This window comes from Passer domesticus, chromosome 1 (genome assembly GCF_036417665.1).
Source record: "Passer domesticus isolate bPasDom1 chromosome 1, bPasDom1.hap1, whole genome shotgun sequence".
Classification (NCBI taxonomy): domain Eukaryota; kingdom Metazoa; phylum Chordata; class Aves; order Passeriformes; family Passeridae; genus Passer; species Passer domesticus.
In genome coordinates this window covers 118,508,409-118,526,294 of record NC_087474.1, presented here as the reverse complement: position 1 = coordinate 118,526,294, position 17,886 = coordinate 118,508,409, and the positions used below count along the sequence as shown (strand labels likewise).

The following is a 17,886-nucleotide window of genomic DNA, read 5'->3' as shown; positions in this document are numbered from 1 at the left end:
TGCTTACCCCTAAAGTATTTAGCAGTCTAGAAAACAAAAACTCCAGGTGTACTGGTAACATAAAGGAAAGGAAGGAATAGCAAGTATTAGGGGCCATTTGCAAGAGACAATAGTTGTCTGGATCCCACACTTGTTTTATTTTATTTGCTAATTAAATACAAGAGCATGCCAGTGAATCTCTGAATGGTGTATCTCCACGGATTTTGATAGCAAATAACTTTATCTTAAGCAAGCCTACTGAAATATTAACAATGCTGCAGTAGCTATGGATGCTGCAAGATCCTAAATAGGGTGACTCAGCTATGTGCACTTGTTTTTTTCTTGCTGGGAGTACTTACTGAAAAAAGCTACTAGAATCCATTTTCCTTTCCTCATATTACAAATACAATGAGAACCAAAGGGAATGAGGGAGAAATCAATTTGTCCTCTTTTAGCTATTGAGGGCAAACAGCAAAACAGTTCTTGAGGACCATTTGAGCTCTTTCCCATACTCAGCTCTTGGAATAACTGAGCAAAGGATGTATTTGGTTATAATTTTGTGATTTCCAATTTATATGCATGTAAGGGCATGTGTATATGCACAGTGGTGAGTTTGTGTCTGTAGGTGTTATTTACATGGTCAAGCCCATAAACACAATTTCATAAATGTAGATTTTCAGTTATTTTATTTATACTTTCCTTTGAGGTGTACATTTTGGTCCCCATTTCTCTTCTAACATTGTAAGTATCTGTCAGGCACACAATGACTGGTTCTAGCATACAGCTATCATAAAACAGACGCAGTGACAAATGCAGAGTTTATTTGGATTAGAAATAGAAGACAGCTTTCTAAACTACTGAAAGAAAAATCGTACCTTGAATAAAGCATTTTTACTTCACATGACAGTAGATAAGAAAGCAAAATATGTTCAGGCAGTTCATAAATTCTGTTTTGAAATGACAAGGATGCACGTAATTTAATTTCACAGTAATTAAGACTACCTGTGAGACTCGAATAACATGGAATTGCTATCAGCTAGCCTTACAAAGAAAGGAAATTCATGTGTGTAAAACATTTTCTGGGAAGTTATACCTGATTTTTTCATTGTCCTCAGACAGTGAAATTCTGAGGCTTCTTGAGGACCTTGGTTCTATAAAAATGTACTAAAAATTTTTAAATTAAATGTGCCAGTGCATAGCCATCAATCTCTAAAAGAGAACTAGTAAATTTCTCAGCTCATGAAATATGAACAGGAAAAAAACAAACAAAAAAAATCCCCACAGATTTTTCTGTGGATTTTCCCTACAGCTAAGAAATGGTTTAATTACAGGTAGACTGAAATGTACACACCCATATCTTTATAGAAACATAAAGACATCCACAGCAAACTGTTCCAGAGAAATAAATTATTACTAGAAAATGACGCTTTCATAGAAAGCCTGACAATGTTTTCTTCTTTCACATTCAAGTAAAACAGATTTAATTCAGTCTGCCAGAAATGGCTATGCTTCTGCTCTGTGAAAAATATGCTAATGATGAAAATAAGGACTTGACAATTTACTGAATACTAAGCGGAAAATCTGTAATGAATTGCCTGTGTTGTAGCGTTCAGTTTAGTCTCTTTTTTTTTTTCCCTCAGTTGCTATGGAATACTAGAAATAGCATAAAGAAGATTATACTATTTTGTGGGATGTTGTGCATGTCCCTTAAGACAGAATGCTTAGAAATAAAGACAAAAGTCAGCTGTGGGATAAATGAAATTCAAAGCAGTAATAAATAAAAGGCTTAAATACTAACTTTTCAATGCAAAAGGGAAATACAGAGAACAAAACAAATGCCAAAAAAATTCAAGCCCAACAAGCAAATCTCAATCAGCAACTAGCAAGTTGAAACCTAGAGTAATTCATTTTACACCTGCAAGGAAAAGCAGCTTCTTAGGTTACTTGTATGGTGCAACAAAAGCTCATAAATCCATTAAATGCAGGCATGTCTTCAAGTTCTCAACCAGACTTCAATTTTCACTGCAGGTTTTAAGCCTTCAATAGATTAAACTCTTCTCCTAAGCATACTTTACCAGAGTGTACATTGAAACGATGACTCCTTCTAGCTAAAGTGTCTGTGTCCTTCTGTGTTTGAAATTTGTATATATATATATATGGATGGTCCTGACAGGCTTATGTGTTGAATCAAATTTGTCCAAATACTACCTGAAGTAAATCCAGTAGATTAGTCTTGCCTTTTCCAAGCACAAGAGAGCTGAGCAAGGGTACTGGCTACTCATCAAGATTATTACATTGTGCCCCTAACCAGCATCAGTTATATCTATTAGTTACATCAATTGCACTGATATTAAGCTCTCTTCCTTCTGATTTTTATTCAAAACCACTGGTTTGTTACCGCTGTACTTTAGTGCTAGTATGTGGCAGATCTTCATTTCAGAACAATGATGGAAAGAAAAACACAATCTATCAACTCTCAGTCTCCCTAGAATATTTTTCAAAATTTTGTGTCTGGACAACTATTATTGGAAAGCTCTTCTATGCCCTTGCTTCTCTCAAAATGATGCTGGCAAAACAATCTGATTAAGGCAGTAGAATCAGAGAACACATTTAATCTACTTACCTTTCACACAGTCATACAACTGCAGCCAGACTTTGCAAAAAAGGAAAAATACCAGTCTATAGACTGGAAAACTGCATCTTTTCAGTCATTTTTTTTTTTAAATTGAGGTTTAATGCACTACACAGTTGGAAACATACTACACACACAAAGGACAAAATAACCACCAAACCCCCACCACAAACAAATAAACCAACCCTAAAACTTTCACTGCTGGGAAGACGGATTGAAGATATGGTGAAACTTTGATGATGTGACTTTGCTGATGTGACTGATGTCTCTTGGATATCTTTATTTTTGAAAAACAGGCAATATTTTAAATGCAGAATTACTGCAGAATTCAAAACACCGAAACATTATAGAAAAAAAAATCTGTAGCATACAGTGTAGTTACACTGTCTAAGAGAAATATAAGACAGATAGGACACAATATACTTTTTTGGTAACACCAATTTATAATGTAGAAGGTTTCTCTTGTCATCAGCCTTAACTATATTGTCGCTTTTCAGTCTCTTTTCTTAGAAGTCTACACTGAGAGACACAACATAGGAAAAGGCCAAAACAACTTAAATTCTTACATTAAACATAAAAATATATTGTTAAAGAAATCACTACGCTATGAAAAGCAACACTGGAATAGTTGACAAATTCACATAATCTAGTCACAGCTGATGCCCACCTCATACTTCAAAATAAAACAACCTTTAACAGGAAGTGATGTCATGACTGCACAAAAATAGTAAATCTTTTAAGATCTGCACTGCTATACGTTATTTGTTACATTTAAATTTCCACTTGTATTAAAATAAAAGAAGTATCTTTAACATTAAATTACCTGAGGTCTTAATTTCAGAATGTTAGGGTGTGATATGGAGGAAGGATTCAGTGCACTTAAACATAGAAAAATTTTTGCAATATAGATTTTCAGAACTTAAAATGTTTATCACATCACAAAATCTAACTATCACAATTTTTCCCATTACAGGTAAAAAAAAAAAACTTTGAGATTTTTCACATATCCTCTGAATTATTATAACTTGAATATTTAACAATCATACAGGTCACTCTCCCTTACCAGGAAAGCATCAACCAAATAAAACAAAAGCTTCATACAGTGCTTTATAATAGATTAGCCTTGTGTGGAAGAAGCAGAAACCAAAATAGCACAAGTAAAATAGTTTAATAGCACCTAGGAGACAAGTGTGCCACACAGACTGAATTCCTGTTTTCCCAATCTTTGCAGATACATTTTGCAGAACTGTTAATAGATGGAAAGCAAAAAGGTTTATGGCAGATTTTCAAAAAATATTAAAAGAAAAAATCAAGCAGGACTATTTCCTATAATTTATATGACAGAGGAAATATATGTTTTAGCACCCAAATACAGAGAAATATTATACCAAATGGAAAAATGAATTCCTGAACATTAAATGGGCAAAAATGTATGTGAAAAAGTAACAGCAACAAGCTAATCTTAAAGGAAAGGAATCTACTGTTCTAAAATCTCAGTTGACCCAAGAATGCAGGAACAAACTTCAACATGATACCAAATCAAACGCTAAGTACAAAAGAGGAAACCATATGAACATTTCTAAACCATCAGTTGAAGGTCCCAGACAAGGTGAAAAAATGGAATTGCTTTATTTTCTCATAATTGGTCATGGAACCAAACTGAGGCAGAATGCTTGATTGGCCTTAAGTCCGAACATGAAATAAATACTGGGATGTTCACAATGTAACACTAGAGAAAATTTCAGGCACACTGAATGGAATTTGAGTTTGCAAAGGAAGGGAAAAAGGATGCCAGCAGATCAGGGTAACAGGAGACCATGGGGTGGATGACCCCGCATGAGAAAGTAGGAAGATTCATCTTGCAGAAACTCATGGGACACTGAACTGCATAGAGATGGGAAATAGTAGATACTGCACGGGCAGCACCAATTTAATGGACAGGACATTGGAAGTGGAAAAGACAAGGACCAGGTTATATTCTTAGCTCTACATTTAGCTTTGATAAATACTACTTTGCTTCCGTCTCCACTCTCTTTTTATATATGCTCAATTAATACTCTTATCAGTAAAAACAGTATCCTCCAACATATTCTGTGTCATACTCAAAAGGTGCTTACAGTTTAAGCTATGCCATTTATCATCTGAAACACAAAATAAAATTCACATATTAATTATAAAGATACTTTTATAAGAACCACTGACATGCGGACTGATTTTACTGGACTGTTGACTAAAGTCCCTCCCTAGACTCCACTGTGAAGAGACTCCTGTGAAGGAAAGAAGAGCAGCATTAAAACAAATAAAGCACTTCGGATAATTTCTAAAATTCTAAAATATGGAGAAAAAATTAAGATAATGGTGGCTCAGGAAAAAAAAAAAAAAAAAAAAAACCCAAAAAAACAACAAACAAAAACATTCCAGGTAGCTAAATGTCTTGTATTGAAATGTATCTTATATAGGTATACACAATGGAAGACTCAGCATCACTAAAAAATTCTTCATCTTTGCAATTCACTGAGTGCAAACATTTGAGGCTTTATTATTTTACATCTGGTCTACATCTCACTCAAAACCAGTTTTCCAAATCAATACAAAGGTGTATTAATGGTGTCCATATATACGCAAGCTTTAAACAGTATTACAATGCAGCAATATGCAAACAAGAATTCACAACCCTGATCTTAGGCTTGAATTAATACTTTAGCTGTTCTAGGGCTACATCACTGCCAAAACCTGAAATAATTATTACAGAGGTGACAAAGGTGTGATTACACAAGTTACAGTTCCAGTGCTGGAATGCAATATAGAAAACCCACTGGTTTTTACCAGGTTAAACTGCACCACACAACAATGCTGGGAATTGTCTAGGCAAGAAGGAGCAAGCCTGAGATTTTCAGCTGGCAAATTGCTACTATCAGAACTGCCTACCAAATTAGGTGGTCTGTTGTTACACTGGAAAGAACAGCATTTCAAAGACATGTCTTGAAGAGAATTTATGCAGAAAGACAGGTTGTACCGAAAGTTTGTTTCTTTCACTGCTTTACAGCCAAAAGCCACATCTGTAGATGCATGAAAATCAACCTAATAATGCTAGGCAAAAGAATTTTAATAGCTTTTGCCCTTTCTTTCCATCACAGCTTCCTTTCAGTCCATTGCATGGAATAACTACCTTCAGACAAAACAATACACTCCCTTAGCTGAAGAGACTCCCGAATAAATTCTATCAGACATATGCAACCACAGAAGCCTCCTAACTGTCTGCACTCTTCCGCTCGCAAACAAAGCCTTAAGACAAAAACTGTGGTTCTTTCAATTAAATTTTTAGGTGTTTTTGGTAATTGCAGGGCATTTGTTTTTTTTCTAAGTGAAAGATAAAAACTGTGACTTAATAATTATGAATTACAATGACATTTTGGAATGACTTTACAAAGAAAGTAAGAAATTCTCTGTCTATACGCACACAATAAAACAAGGAACCTGAAAACGATAAACAATAGAAGACAGTTGCCAGCTCATTTAGCCTATTTACAGAAACAGCAGCATTCAGAAGGGATTTCTTTTTAAGTCAATAGCTCTAAGGATGAAGTATGCAAAGGCTTAAAGAGACACTGTCAAAAAGATCAAAGGATTCACAAGTGACAGTAATATTTTCAGGAGTCCCCTCTAACTTCAAAGCTACAGACAAACCCTGCACGGATCATGTGTTTTATTCCATTGATGACTCCACTCTGCAGTTCAAAGTGGGTTTAATTCTAGCTAACCCACTAGTTTCATATTTTTGCACAAAGACTGTAAATCTAGTAAGAGTGTCTTTGAGATTTATTAGGGTCATACTTTGCGCTGCTTTCCTAGGCTCAGAAGACTTAATATGTTATGATTTCATTCATGATAAATATTATCAACACTGTGGAGTGCACAAGAAACAGCACTATTGCCAGTGCCAGTGGCAAGCATCTCCTCTTAGTCTTCTGAAAGACTACTGTCACAACAATAAATCAATAGATAGCTTAGTCTTGCAAAGCAAAAGGCAAAATATGCAGAGGAAAACACAGAGGAAGATGAGGAGATATGACTGATGCTCTGATTCCCATAGCTGAAATTAAGATCAACAAAGAAACATCAAGAGAATGAAGTTTGAGATTCCTACCGGAAAGTGGAAAACAGAATGAGAAAACGCAACTTTTAAAAAACTCTTCCATGAATTACCTGAACAGAATAATGTCAAGTTAGTTGACCATACAAAAGTCAATTACTCCAGCTGAATAGCAAAAACACTATGAAATTATCCCATTCCAGCGTTCACAGGCCTGAGTCTAATGGAGGAGGAAAGCAAATAGCTAGCATAGCTGTGGGCTAAAGTTGTACTCCAAGAAATTAAGCAGCTTGTCCCATTTTGAAAGTTTATTGGCTTTTAACTTGTACTGAGAATCCTTGGCTTTAATCTTATCCAGACAAGTCAATTTCCCAGCCTCACCACGCACAGGAGAAAGGGAATACAGAAAGCCAACACATAATCTAGGGTTATTAGCATCAAACATTTATCAGAGTTTGGCTGGATATTCTCCCCTAAGACTATAACAATGTGTATGGCCCAAGTACTGAAAACTGTTCTAGAAAAATTAATAGAAAAACATGGATCAAGGGATATACTAGCTAATTTCCCTAGTTCAAGGCAGGATCAACCAAATCTACATAACTCCTGACAGACATTGCTACACTAGATCGTGGTGAGACCTACCAATCTTTCACATCTCTTCCAAGGCTCATGAGAGAACGTAATGATTCCTGTTAAAAAAAACCCAAAAAACAAACAAACAAACAAAAAAACCAACAAAAACAACAACAACAACAACAACAACAACAAAAAAAAAAAAAAAAAAAAAACAACAAAATAAACCCTTTGTACATTCTAACTGGCATCTTCTCTTAGTCCAACTTAAAGGCTTTATTTCTTGTTCAGTTCATAGTAGACATTCAGCATAACTCCTTCACATTTTTTTTCTTTTGTGTAGCTGAAGATTTACTATGCCTATATTCAATCTTCTCTTCCTTAATCCAAACAACTAATTCATACCAGCTTCTGTCTTATTTTTATCTCACTTATAATTTTAAGTGGTCTTCAAGTGGTGCTACTCCTCACAAAGGTGCAGTGCTCGAAACAGAATGAAACAAACAGATAGCTTACTTCTGGTGGTTCTGCAGGCAATTTCCAGGTAATGACAAAAAAACAAAACCAAGAGAAAAGAAAGACAGGGTCAGAAAAGTATATGGCAAGTTTCTGGGACTGTACTAGGTTGACTTGAGCCCATGGGAAAAAGCAGCTAAAACACTGAGAATTCATGAAAGGATGAGTCTTCATTTTTTTAGGAAAACAAAGGAGAACACAAAAAGAAGAAAAAGGGCTTCAGGAAATTAAACTTCAGCAAACTCACCCACACAACATACACAAAGAAATATCTGTAAGCACATCAGCAGAAAGGAAACTGACTTGCTCTTTCAAGAAGGGGTTGGCACTGAGTACTTACACTCAAAGCACAGGAGTTCTAATGCCTAATCAGAAATGTGTATATGATTAGACAGCTGCTAAAACCAACATAAGGAAAAAAGATGGGAAAATTCATTAGACGATAATTAAATAAAATTAGGTATTCTCAAATCAGTTAAATGTGCTGAAATTCACCACAGATAATTAAAGCTGACTGGATCAGCCTCAGAATTATCAATAATAATTTTTTGAGAATTTGTAGAGGATATCAGTGATTCCAAAAGAATGGAAAACACTCAGTGATTAGCTTTAAAAAAAATTTAAAAGACAGGTCCAAAGAAGTAGAGATGCAGCAACTGAATTTCAATTCCCACCCACCAAATTTGGCAAAAAAATTATGTGGAACTATTTAGCAAATAGTAAGTTGATTAATACATAGGCCTCAAGAATAAGTTACTTCAAATCTATCAAAATATTCTTTGTGAGATAGCAGCAGATCCTATAGCTAGAGAAGCAGCAGTAGGTACCACGTAGCTCAGCTTAGTAAGTTTTTGGTTTCCCATGGACTTCCACAAGCAAAAAAATTAAACATAATGCTTCCAAAGAAAACAAGTTCTAATAAGCAGATGCCACTAAAGCTTGGAAAAGCTGCGTGCATGCTGGATGACAAGAGCACATTGTTAAACCTATTTTACTGAATTTGAGAAAGTCTGCAGAAAACCTAAATACAATTCAGTAGGGGAAATTTTGGATCTTAACAAGAATAAGTAACAAAAGAAATGCAAGATGGAGAACAACTAGCAAGGCAGCAGCAAGGGAAGAGGAACTCTGAGGAGAGAGAGTGGATCATACTCTGACTAGTACACTAGCAAAATCAGCAAAAGCTCATGCTAGGGTATATAGACAGCAGGTGGTGAGCCTAGAAATTTACAGCAGGATGGGGAAATGTTTTCAGGACAGAAAATCCAGAGCATTGTGCTCTTAAGCGTGCTGCTGTCTGTTTTGCTACTAAAGAGATTTCAGTGTCCAGGTCTGTGGGCCTGACCCTGTACACCATCAGCACAGGCATGAACGTTAAGTAAATACTCCTCCCTCCCACAGAAGAAAGCCATACATTTTCTACATCCCTGAAAGGTTTGCCTTAAAATTTTTTACTCCTTCTAGGTAGCAGAAGAACTGCCTGCCTACTGACCATTTTACAACCAACGAGCACAACAAAAAAGATATTTAAGAAACAAAAAATGAATTATTTCTTCCCCAAGATGTAAAGAACAAGGTAGGTGCATAACCTCTCACAAGGTATATCAGTAGAGCTTTCTGGTTTATTTTCTAACATACATCTGCTTTGTAAATTTGCAATTTAATCCTTTTGTAATTAATTATATGAGTAATACAGAAATAAATGTGCAACTTGATGCCTTTCTGGCAAAAAAAAAAGAGGCTGAATAGTCTGGCAGTGTTTTTTTAAATATTACATATAATGACAATGACATGGCTGAAAATCATACATTAGTCTTTCAGATTTACTATCACAGCAAAAAGCTTTATATTAATTAATTCTACAATATATATGAAAAATGACTAAGACAATTAACCTCATTCATATATAAATGGAAGAGTAGAGAGGAGAGTTTCTTAAAAACTTAATGTAGTAATTGCTAAGGTTCGACTGACAATGATAATCAGTATAAAGCAATAAGTAAAGTGTATTAGAGCAGTAACATATTCCTGGCTCAAATTCAGACTTGGAAGAATACACAAATCAATACAGAATAAAATATGCTAGTGCCATTCTGCTGCTTATGGCCAGGTGACTGCACATCATAAATTTACATCCCTTGCTCATCTTAGCTGGCTGCAGCAGAGAGACCAGGAAAGACCATCTTTAGTATCAGCAAAGGCATCAACTGGCAGGAAGCTACTGAAAGAAATTGCAGAGCTGGGCAAAGTGAACAGGAGATTCTAAATTCAAGTACTGTGAAAACCAAACATTAGTGACACGCTGAGACCCAATCAACAAATCTGTGTATGAAGTCAAACTCCTTACCGGCTCCTATAATGAGTTGGGCACCCAGGTAACTCTGAAAGTTTGTCCTTAATCAATATTAAAATGCAGCAGAAACACAATTTTTACATGAAATCAGAGTTAAATGAAAATTAAAATACTTATAAATCAATACAGAATCAAGATTTTCTCATTTTACAGTTGAAGAATTTATAATGTTTAGGTTAAGGAATTTAGGATGAAAATGTTTCAAGCATAAAGAACATTGAATTTTACCCTTCTCAGTTTTCCAGAACTCATGACCACATACGGCATCCTGCAATCTACTACACTGTCACATATACCTGCATATACCACGGATAAAAATCAGAATGAATTTCGTTACTATTTCTCAGCAATTTTCAGTTTCTTAGTAACTGAAGAAATGAAAGATCATCTAGTTTGGAACCTCTTTAAAGGAATCTTTCTCTTACTATTCATTCTGCAGCAATTAAAAAGGGCTTCGACATTTTCTATGTTTAAAATATAAAACACTGCTTCCATTCCCTTCCATATGTTCTCCACTCAAACTTTTTTCATGCACTGATCATGAAAACAAGAATTTTTTAAATTACAAAGAAATGCTATTAGCAGGCATTAGTGTCTCTCCTATGCCTCTCATATCTCAAGACATAAGAAGAAAGCAATTCATTCACTGCTGTGAGAAACAGTATCTTAATAGAACAGATTTTCAAAACTCTGTTTTCTTGCATTTTTGTTGTTGCTGTATGCAAATCATTGCGGTATAACACATGTTTGGACATTAATTTTCAAAAGTTTTCATCCCCTTTCTTCCCTGGAATCATTGCCAAATATACTCAAAGCAATTTCTCGACAGGAACTAAAGCACTTTAAATCTGTAAAAGGTGGCAAATTCAATTTCACTTTCCATACCATGTCTTTTGCAATTTTATCAAAATATAGCTATTATGAGCTTGTTATGAGGCTGCCAACAATGAAGTGCATGGTTATGCTGTGCAGTCACACAGATTGTGTTCTGTTCTGTTTCCTAGGAACAACAGTGAATTCAGTAAAAATTTGTTCCATGGTTACTTCTGGTTCACCTTTACATGGACTTTGTAGTTCTCTTGTTCTGAACTTTAGGTTCCACACTGGAAGAACATATTTAAAATAGAAGCACGTCTCCCTATGCTTTGAGACAACAACAAGTATTAATTCATTAAAACAGAAACCTTCAGAAATCTTCTTTTTGAAGAAGATGCAATTGCACATTGTAGGACACCCCCACCAACCAACCAGTTTTTCCTTATTTTTACTTTCTGATGAAGTTTCCACTTGAAGGTCACTAGAGGACCTAGCAAGTAGACAGTCACCTTTGAGAATAAAAAGCTGCACGTATATCTGAACCGGGCAGCAACGGAAGACAACTGATTGGTTTCCACACCCTCTGGATAACACATCTATCCTTTAAAAGGGTAATTATTATCACTTGAATCTACACCCAAAGTATGCTGTTATCAAGCAAGTTGAGTTACTGTATCAATTACTGTATCCACGCTCTGCAGACACAGACTGGCTCCCAGTGTCCAAACATCCTCTCCTTCCATTCCCAGACCTTTATCAGCACAATCTCCGTTATCACAGGCAACACCAGCAAGTCCTAGCAGTGATTTAAGTGCCAAACCACAAACCCCAGTGAGAAGTGCATCAAGTTTCATCTTGCACTTTCTCTGTGCACACAGTGGCAGAAGTAGTAACCCAGCTGATGAGCTTCGGTCCTTAAGCAAAAATGAGATGCAGCACTGGGCTGTCTGAGAAAATGCCAGTCTTTCTAAAGACAGACCACTGGACTGGAGCTGGCCCACAGACTTGTTTGATAACATACAAAGTTAAGACAGTCACTAACCCTTTTAAAAGCCCTGAACTAACAATCAAAACCCATCAACTGTATTTCTCACTTTGACACTGGAAATTAATTAAGCCAGCACTTGAAGTTTCATAAAGACTATACACCATTCCTAGATCATTTTCACAGAGATAGCAGAAATACAGAACATATAAACACTGACCTTGTTTCTTTTAACCCTTCTTTCTGAATGACTTCCAGTATTTGTTTTGCAGTCATTGGTGAGTTGGGATACTTTTCCAACGCCTAAAAAGAAATAATAAATGTAAGTGACAAGACACAGCTGTCCTATGAATCTGAAAGGTTATATGATCATGCAGTTTTTATGCAGTCATTTGTAAAAGGCAGGGAATGACAGTGTTGAGACTGGAGTCCTCTGTCTGTTGGAAGGCCAGATACAACCCAGGAAACTTCAGCAAGAAAAGGATTTACTTGCTGCTTTTGTACATCATCTGCTACCTCTGCCTGGGAAAATTCTTACCAGGTTACAAATAAAAGAGTTGGAATATGCAACTGGTTTTATGACACAGCAACAGATTTTCTTTCAGGCATGAGGGGAAATACATAAAACACAAGATCCAAGGGGAAAAAAATACTCACTAGCACCTTCTTTGATTTTTAATACTTTAGAATTCTTTGAGGTCATTTGACTATTCTACACTTAGCATTGCCATGACCTCAGAGAAAAAATTGGCTAAAACCTTCCATTTGTAGACCAGAAGCTACTGTAAGAATTGACACAGTGGGGTTTCAATTTTAAAATGCCTTTTAATTCTAAAAACAATGAAAAATGAAGTCAGAACAGTCACAGCACACAAGATGCTACATGATAGAGTGCAGTATATTTTTCCAGTTCAGCTCAGTTTTCCACTCCTTTGCCTTTTCCAATTGAGACCAAAGTAACTCAGTCCTCTTTACAGACAGAACCATCTTGTAAGAATTTTTCTGATTTTCCACTTCCTTTTTGTCCCCATCAGTTTTATGCTGTTAAACAAACACCCACTCTTTTGCTCCTGTAAAATGCCAGACTGATAGCCCTGGAAAACAAAACCCTTCAATCAGCAGTAAAAAGGTGTGGCACAGGCCACAGCAATCAAGCTTCCCAGAGCATCTTGCCAATATATCTCAGCCAGAACTTGTATTTCTACCCTCTGTAACTATGAAATCAGTTTGGTGTAATTCAAATCATCCTGAGCTTCTCTGTAGTAGTTACTACCAAATAATGGCAATTGTGAAAGCAGCTACTACTATGTGGATGCACACTAGGAACTAGAGACACCACCACATCATATCACCCAAGTCAAACTGTGAAGGGTGCTGGCCAGGGCTGTAATTCAGCAGCTCACCTAAAGCCCAAGACTGCCTACTCACTACAGCTTGACCAGCTCAGCCCTTTTCTGACATTTTACTGTTCTGATTTCCTGCCTGTTCTCTTTCATAGCCAAAATGCAGTTTACCAAATCCTTCAATTCTTTGTTACACATGAGCTTTTTATCCTTTATTTTTCAGTTCCACAAAGGAAAAGATATAGGTGAAAGTTGCACTAGAAAGGTCAGGGGCTGAACTGACTTATCTTGTGTACATCAGTAGGCAAGATTCAAAAGGGACCCATCAGGAAAGTAAAACCAAAAGGTGATTTGAAAGGAGAAGGAAGAGAAGGTTGGAAAGAGTAAACATATAGCAATGAGCAAGGAGTGAAGAAACTGCACAGAGCTGGGAAAAGGGCCATTGCACACAAGGAGAGAGAAATTATATGATGTATTAGTGACAGAACAACAATGACACATTGGAAAAATGACAATGCGTATAAAGATTAAGACTAGGATGAGAAAAGATTAATGGTGTGAAGAGACAAAAATGGAAACTTTAACCTTCAGAAAGAAGACAAAGTACAAGGTAAAATGAGAATCCACCAAAATAAAGAGAAAAGAGAACCAAACTGGGAACATTTCAAAGGGCAAACTGGAAAGGACAGGAGAGGATACTACACTGTACTGGACACGGCTATGAAGGAAACTGTGTGCACTTGAAAGCGGGGTTACTCACTGTGGAGGATTCCCTGTTTCTCTTCCTGAGTACAGGCCCCTCAGCACACCTGGGCAGCTCCTCCCTGCAATTGAGAAAATTTGGGTAGCCCTGTCCCCTTCTCTACGACATCACATCCTACTCTATAACGTCAGTAAAAGTGCCAAGTATTACCATGAGAGGTTGACAATAATGGGAAAGAAACAATAAAGCTAAGCAAACATCAGAAGTCACCCTGTCCTGGACAATGGGAGAAGGGAGAGCAGTTTGTGCTGAGGAAGCTGCACTGAACTGGTTGTGGAACAATGGCAAGACATACGGATACGGAAGATCATCTTCACCAAACAACAATGAAACCAACAAGTAGGATGCATAACACCACTACAGAAAGTTTAATGAAACCCACAGGGCAGATTTCAAATACCAGAGTATGAAGTGAACACATTCAGGGTATAATGACAAATTGAAATGCAGACTGTTAGACAGGCTGAAAGTGCTGGAGTAAATAATTGCCCATTGTGTAGATTTGCTTTACACTGGACATGTAGTGTGGGCTGCAGTTCATATACCCCACAAATTTAGTTCTGTTCATCTAACCCTTTAAATCCTGTTATTTAAAGAACTGTTCATACCCTAACTGAAAAGCATAAATTCTCTGATTTAAACACTCCTTAAGTTGAAAATCCTGTTATTATGTACATGATTAAGTTTTCTTTATCACAACAAAGATTAATTAGTAGAGAACCTTAGTAAGGATGGGTTTTTTGTGCCCTTCCCCCCATGCTGTCTATCATCATCCTTACTCCTCCCCTCCACCCACTTTTAGCCTAATTATTTATCACAATAAGAAAATAAAAATAATTACTTGTAAAAACCTTTACATTATAATATAATTTTCTTCCCTCTGTTATGGAAAACAGTATGAGAGTATTATTTAAGATTCTGTGAGCTAATGAATACATTGAACTGTTAATTACACTAGTATCTCTTGCCTCTGTATCTCATCACTAACACTGCTAAAAGCCTCCAATTCCTTTTGCATTTCTAAGAGTTTTAAAAATAATATTAGAAATTCAAACTGAATAACTAACTGTGCCTTAAGGCAAACAACATACTCAAATGCAGAAGGAATAGTTAAGTCATAGGCTTCTTGGTCAGACATAGCAATGCACATCAGCGGAGGAAGCCGTAATTTGTTTTAAATATCTTTCTTCTTCCTCCCACTCTATCCACCAACACTCGTATCATATATGGGCAGTGACTAATAATGCTGAAATTAAAGCATGCCAAAGTACTGTCGTGAAGAACATGACTGTTTCAATGTATTTTGTAAAGAAGGACAATGGCAGAAGAATGGTTTGCGCTGACTGCAACCTCTATCACAGGGGATCACATATGCTCTATTTATTCCTGCCATTCAACCATAGCCTTAAAAAGGGACAGACGGTAAATAACTGGGACAAATAATGTGATACCCATCAGGGCAATCGGAAAGAGAACAGAAGTAGTCACTCCACAGAACACATTTTCGGTGTTCATTCAAACCCTGGGTAACAGCTCAAGGAGATGAAGGCTCACATCATACCAAGTACATTGGAAATCAAACCTCACAACAAATAGTAGCAGCCTGACAAATTGTAGTTTTTGTGTCACCTACAGGTATCAACTCACAACTTCAGAGATATTAAATAATCACATAGATGCTACAAACACATGTATTCCCAGTTCCATCGGAAAAGTCATGTCACTTATGTGGGACAAGAAGAAATACAAATTCCTTTTCTCACCATGGCATCTATCATCATCTGTGCGTTGACAACTACCTGAAAAAAATCAGTTGCCACACTGGGGAAAAACACTTTCCTGTGTTAGCAGGAAGACAAGACTTGCAGCTTTGCATAAGAGAGAAATCCTGAATGCTCAGCTTGCCTACAAAATCAGAAGAGGACTTCTCTGTAACTGATTGATCAGTTTAATTTTTATATAAAGAAGCTTGTGACTACCTGAATCAGATCTGCTCAATCATTTGCATTTCAGATACTGAAGAGAAAACAGCAGAGGGACAAAGTGAATAAAGTCAAACCAGGCACTTGGCCCTTTTGCCACTCATAAACATTCCCGCAGAAAGCGGGAAGCCTTGCCTGCAGCTATCAGTTATCACACTGACAGAAAATAATTCTTCTAAACAAGAACCAAGTGTGTTCTGATACTGTATTGTGGTCCAAAAGCAGCAGGCAGATCAGCCTAGTGGGCTTGACATGGCTGATTGTGTGCCTAAACAGTCTGAAACCAGCCAGAGCTTCTTCCACTTCTGGATTGTGCTGGCAGGGATCTGAAGGTCAGGTAGCTGACAAAAAGCAGGATCATTTTATTGTAACAGGCTGAGCCACTAGTCAGAAACTGAAGCAATTCTCCTATGAACATTATTTTAAAAAACTGAGGAGGAAGAGGAACAGTACAGTTATTCCCAGTGCTCTTACTCATCAGCTAAAAGACAAGTCAGGCTGAACTACACAATGGACAATCTTTACTGCCCAAAGACAGCAGGGTGAATAAAAGAACAAAAACAACCAAGCAAACAAACAAGCAAACAAAATGACCAAACAAAACCCCCCAAAAACTTTATTTCTCCGAAACAGAAAATATAAATTATTTTCTAGCCGCCCATTATTAAATTAAAGAATTGAAAGATGGAGTATCAAACAGGGTACAAGAAATAACAGCATCCTGGAAAAAATCCAGCATTGTCTTCTACAGCTGCTTATGTGAGGTTAACAGGAGGACTGACTTCTATTGTGGGAAATGCCCCACTAAAATCTTTTGTGTTCATTTTTGATTAACAGCTTCAGTCATTGGGGAATTATCAGCAGCTTGGTAAAAGTTCAAAGCCCTTTGTGTGAAGAAAGATGGGTAAATGGTTTGGAGAGGAGGGGAGGGTACAGAAGGGGGGGAGAAAGGAAGTGCACAGAGATGGATGAAGCAGTGAAAACAGTAACGATGGTACACATACATGGAAAAGAGGGATGATTATAAGGGTAGGTGCACTATGACCTATTATAACACAAGTTCTCAAATAGGTATTCACAGAACTCTTGCTGATAGTGATCAAGAGAAAGGTAAAGAGCAGTTTCCAGATACTAAAATACTAAAAGAACTTGAAACAGGAGTAATAATTCTCCTGGTAGGACTTTTGTCTTTGAGCAGTTGAAATTACAATAAGGAAATTATAGGATCTAAGTAGGTGCATTTCGTAAGGAGGTGCATTTCGTAAGACATGTCACTCTCAGTACGCTCCACACTATGAATTTGTCTTTCTAATCCACTTGACACTACACATATGCAAGAAAAGAAACATCAAGCAAGGAAAGGAATAAAGATGTCCCAATAACAATAACAAAGGAACACATAAAAATACCATAATGTGATGAAATATATTAAGTTTTAATATCAGTTTTGTCCATACTTGCTAGTCCATACTTTTTTTAGGTTCAGAGGTAATGCTACTGACCAAAAGAACTCAAGAAGTTTAAAGCACACTCATAAAGTAATTTTCCCCAGCTCTCCTTCGGTGAAAAGCATTTTGCTGCTCCTTTAGTGTGAACTACAGGGAACAACTGGGCAAGCGTTTCCTGCAAGAGAATTTCTACTACAGAATTTGCAAGTAGGTCTGAAACCATCTAGCTTTGCTAACCTGCCAGATACATAAGACATTATCATCATATCCTAAAATACTGAATGAAAGAAAAGAGCAAAAAAGAAGCTGAATAGTTTCTTTGTTCATGCCATTGCTTTAACCGGATCATTTGAGGCTTGTTCCAAGATGTCTGAAACTTTTATTGTTCTTTCCAAAATTT

General features: G+C 36.6%; 1 protein-coding gene across 10 annotated transcripts in view; it reads right to left on the bottom strand.

Moving 5' to 3' along the window:
* The window catches only part of ASXL3 (ASXL transcriptional regulator 3), a 126,702-nt gene that overhangs the window by 87,922 nt on the left and 20,894 nt on the right, over positions 1-17,886 (bottom strand). For 6 of the 10 annotated variants that reach the window (XM_064385094.1, XM_064385088.1, XM_064385117.1 and 3 more), the window contains exons 2-3: positions 14,054-14,117; positions 12,171-12,253 (exon numbers count right to left, since the gene is read on the bottom strand). In XM_064385094.1, coding sequence (XP_064241164.1) covers positions 12,171-12,253; positions 14,054-14,117 — 147 coding nt within the window. The remainder of the gene's footprint in view (positions 1-12,170; positions 12,254-14,053; positions 14,118-17,886) is intronic. The other 4 variants (XM_064385145.1, XM_064385099.1, XM_064385109.1 and 1 more) reach the window with 1 other exon arrangement.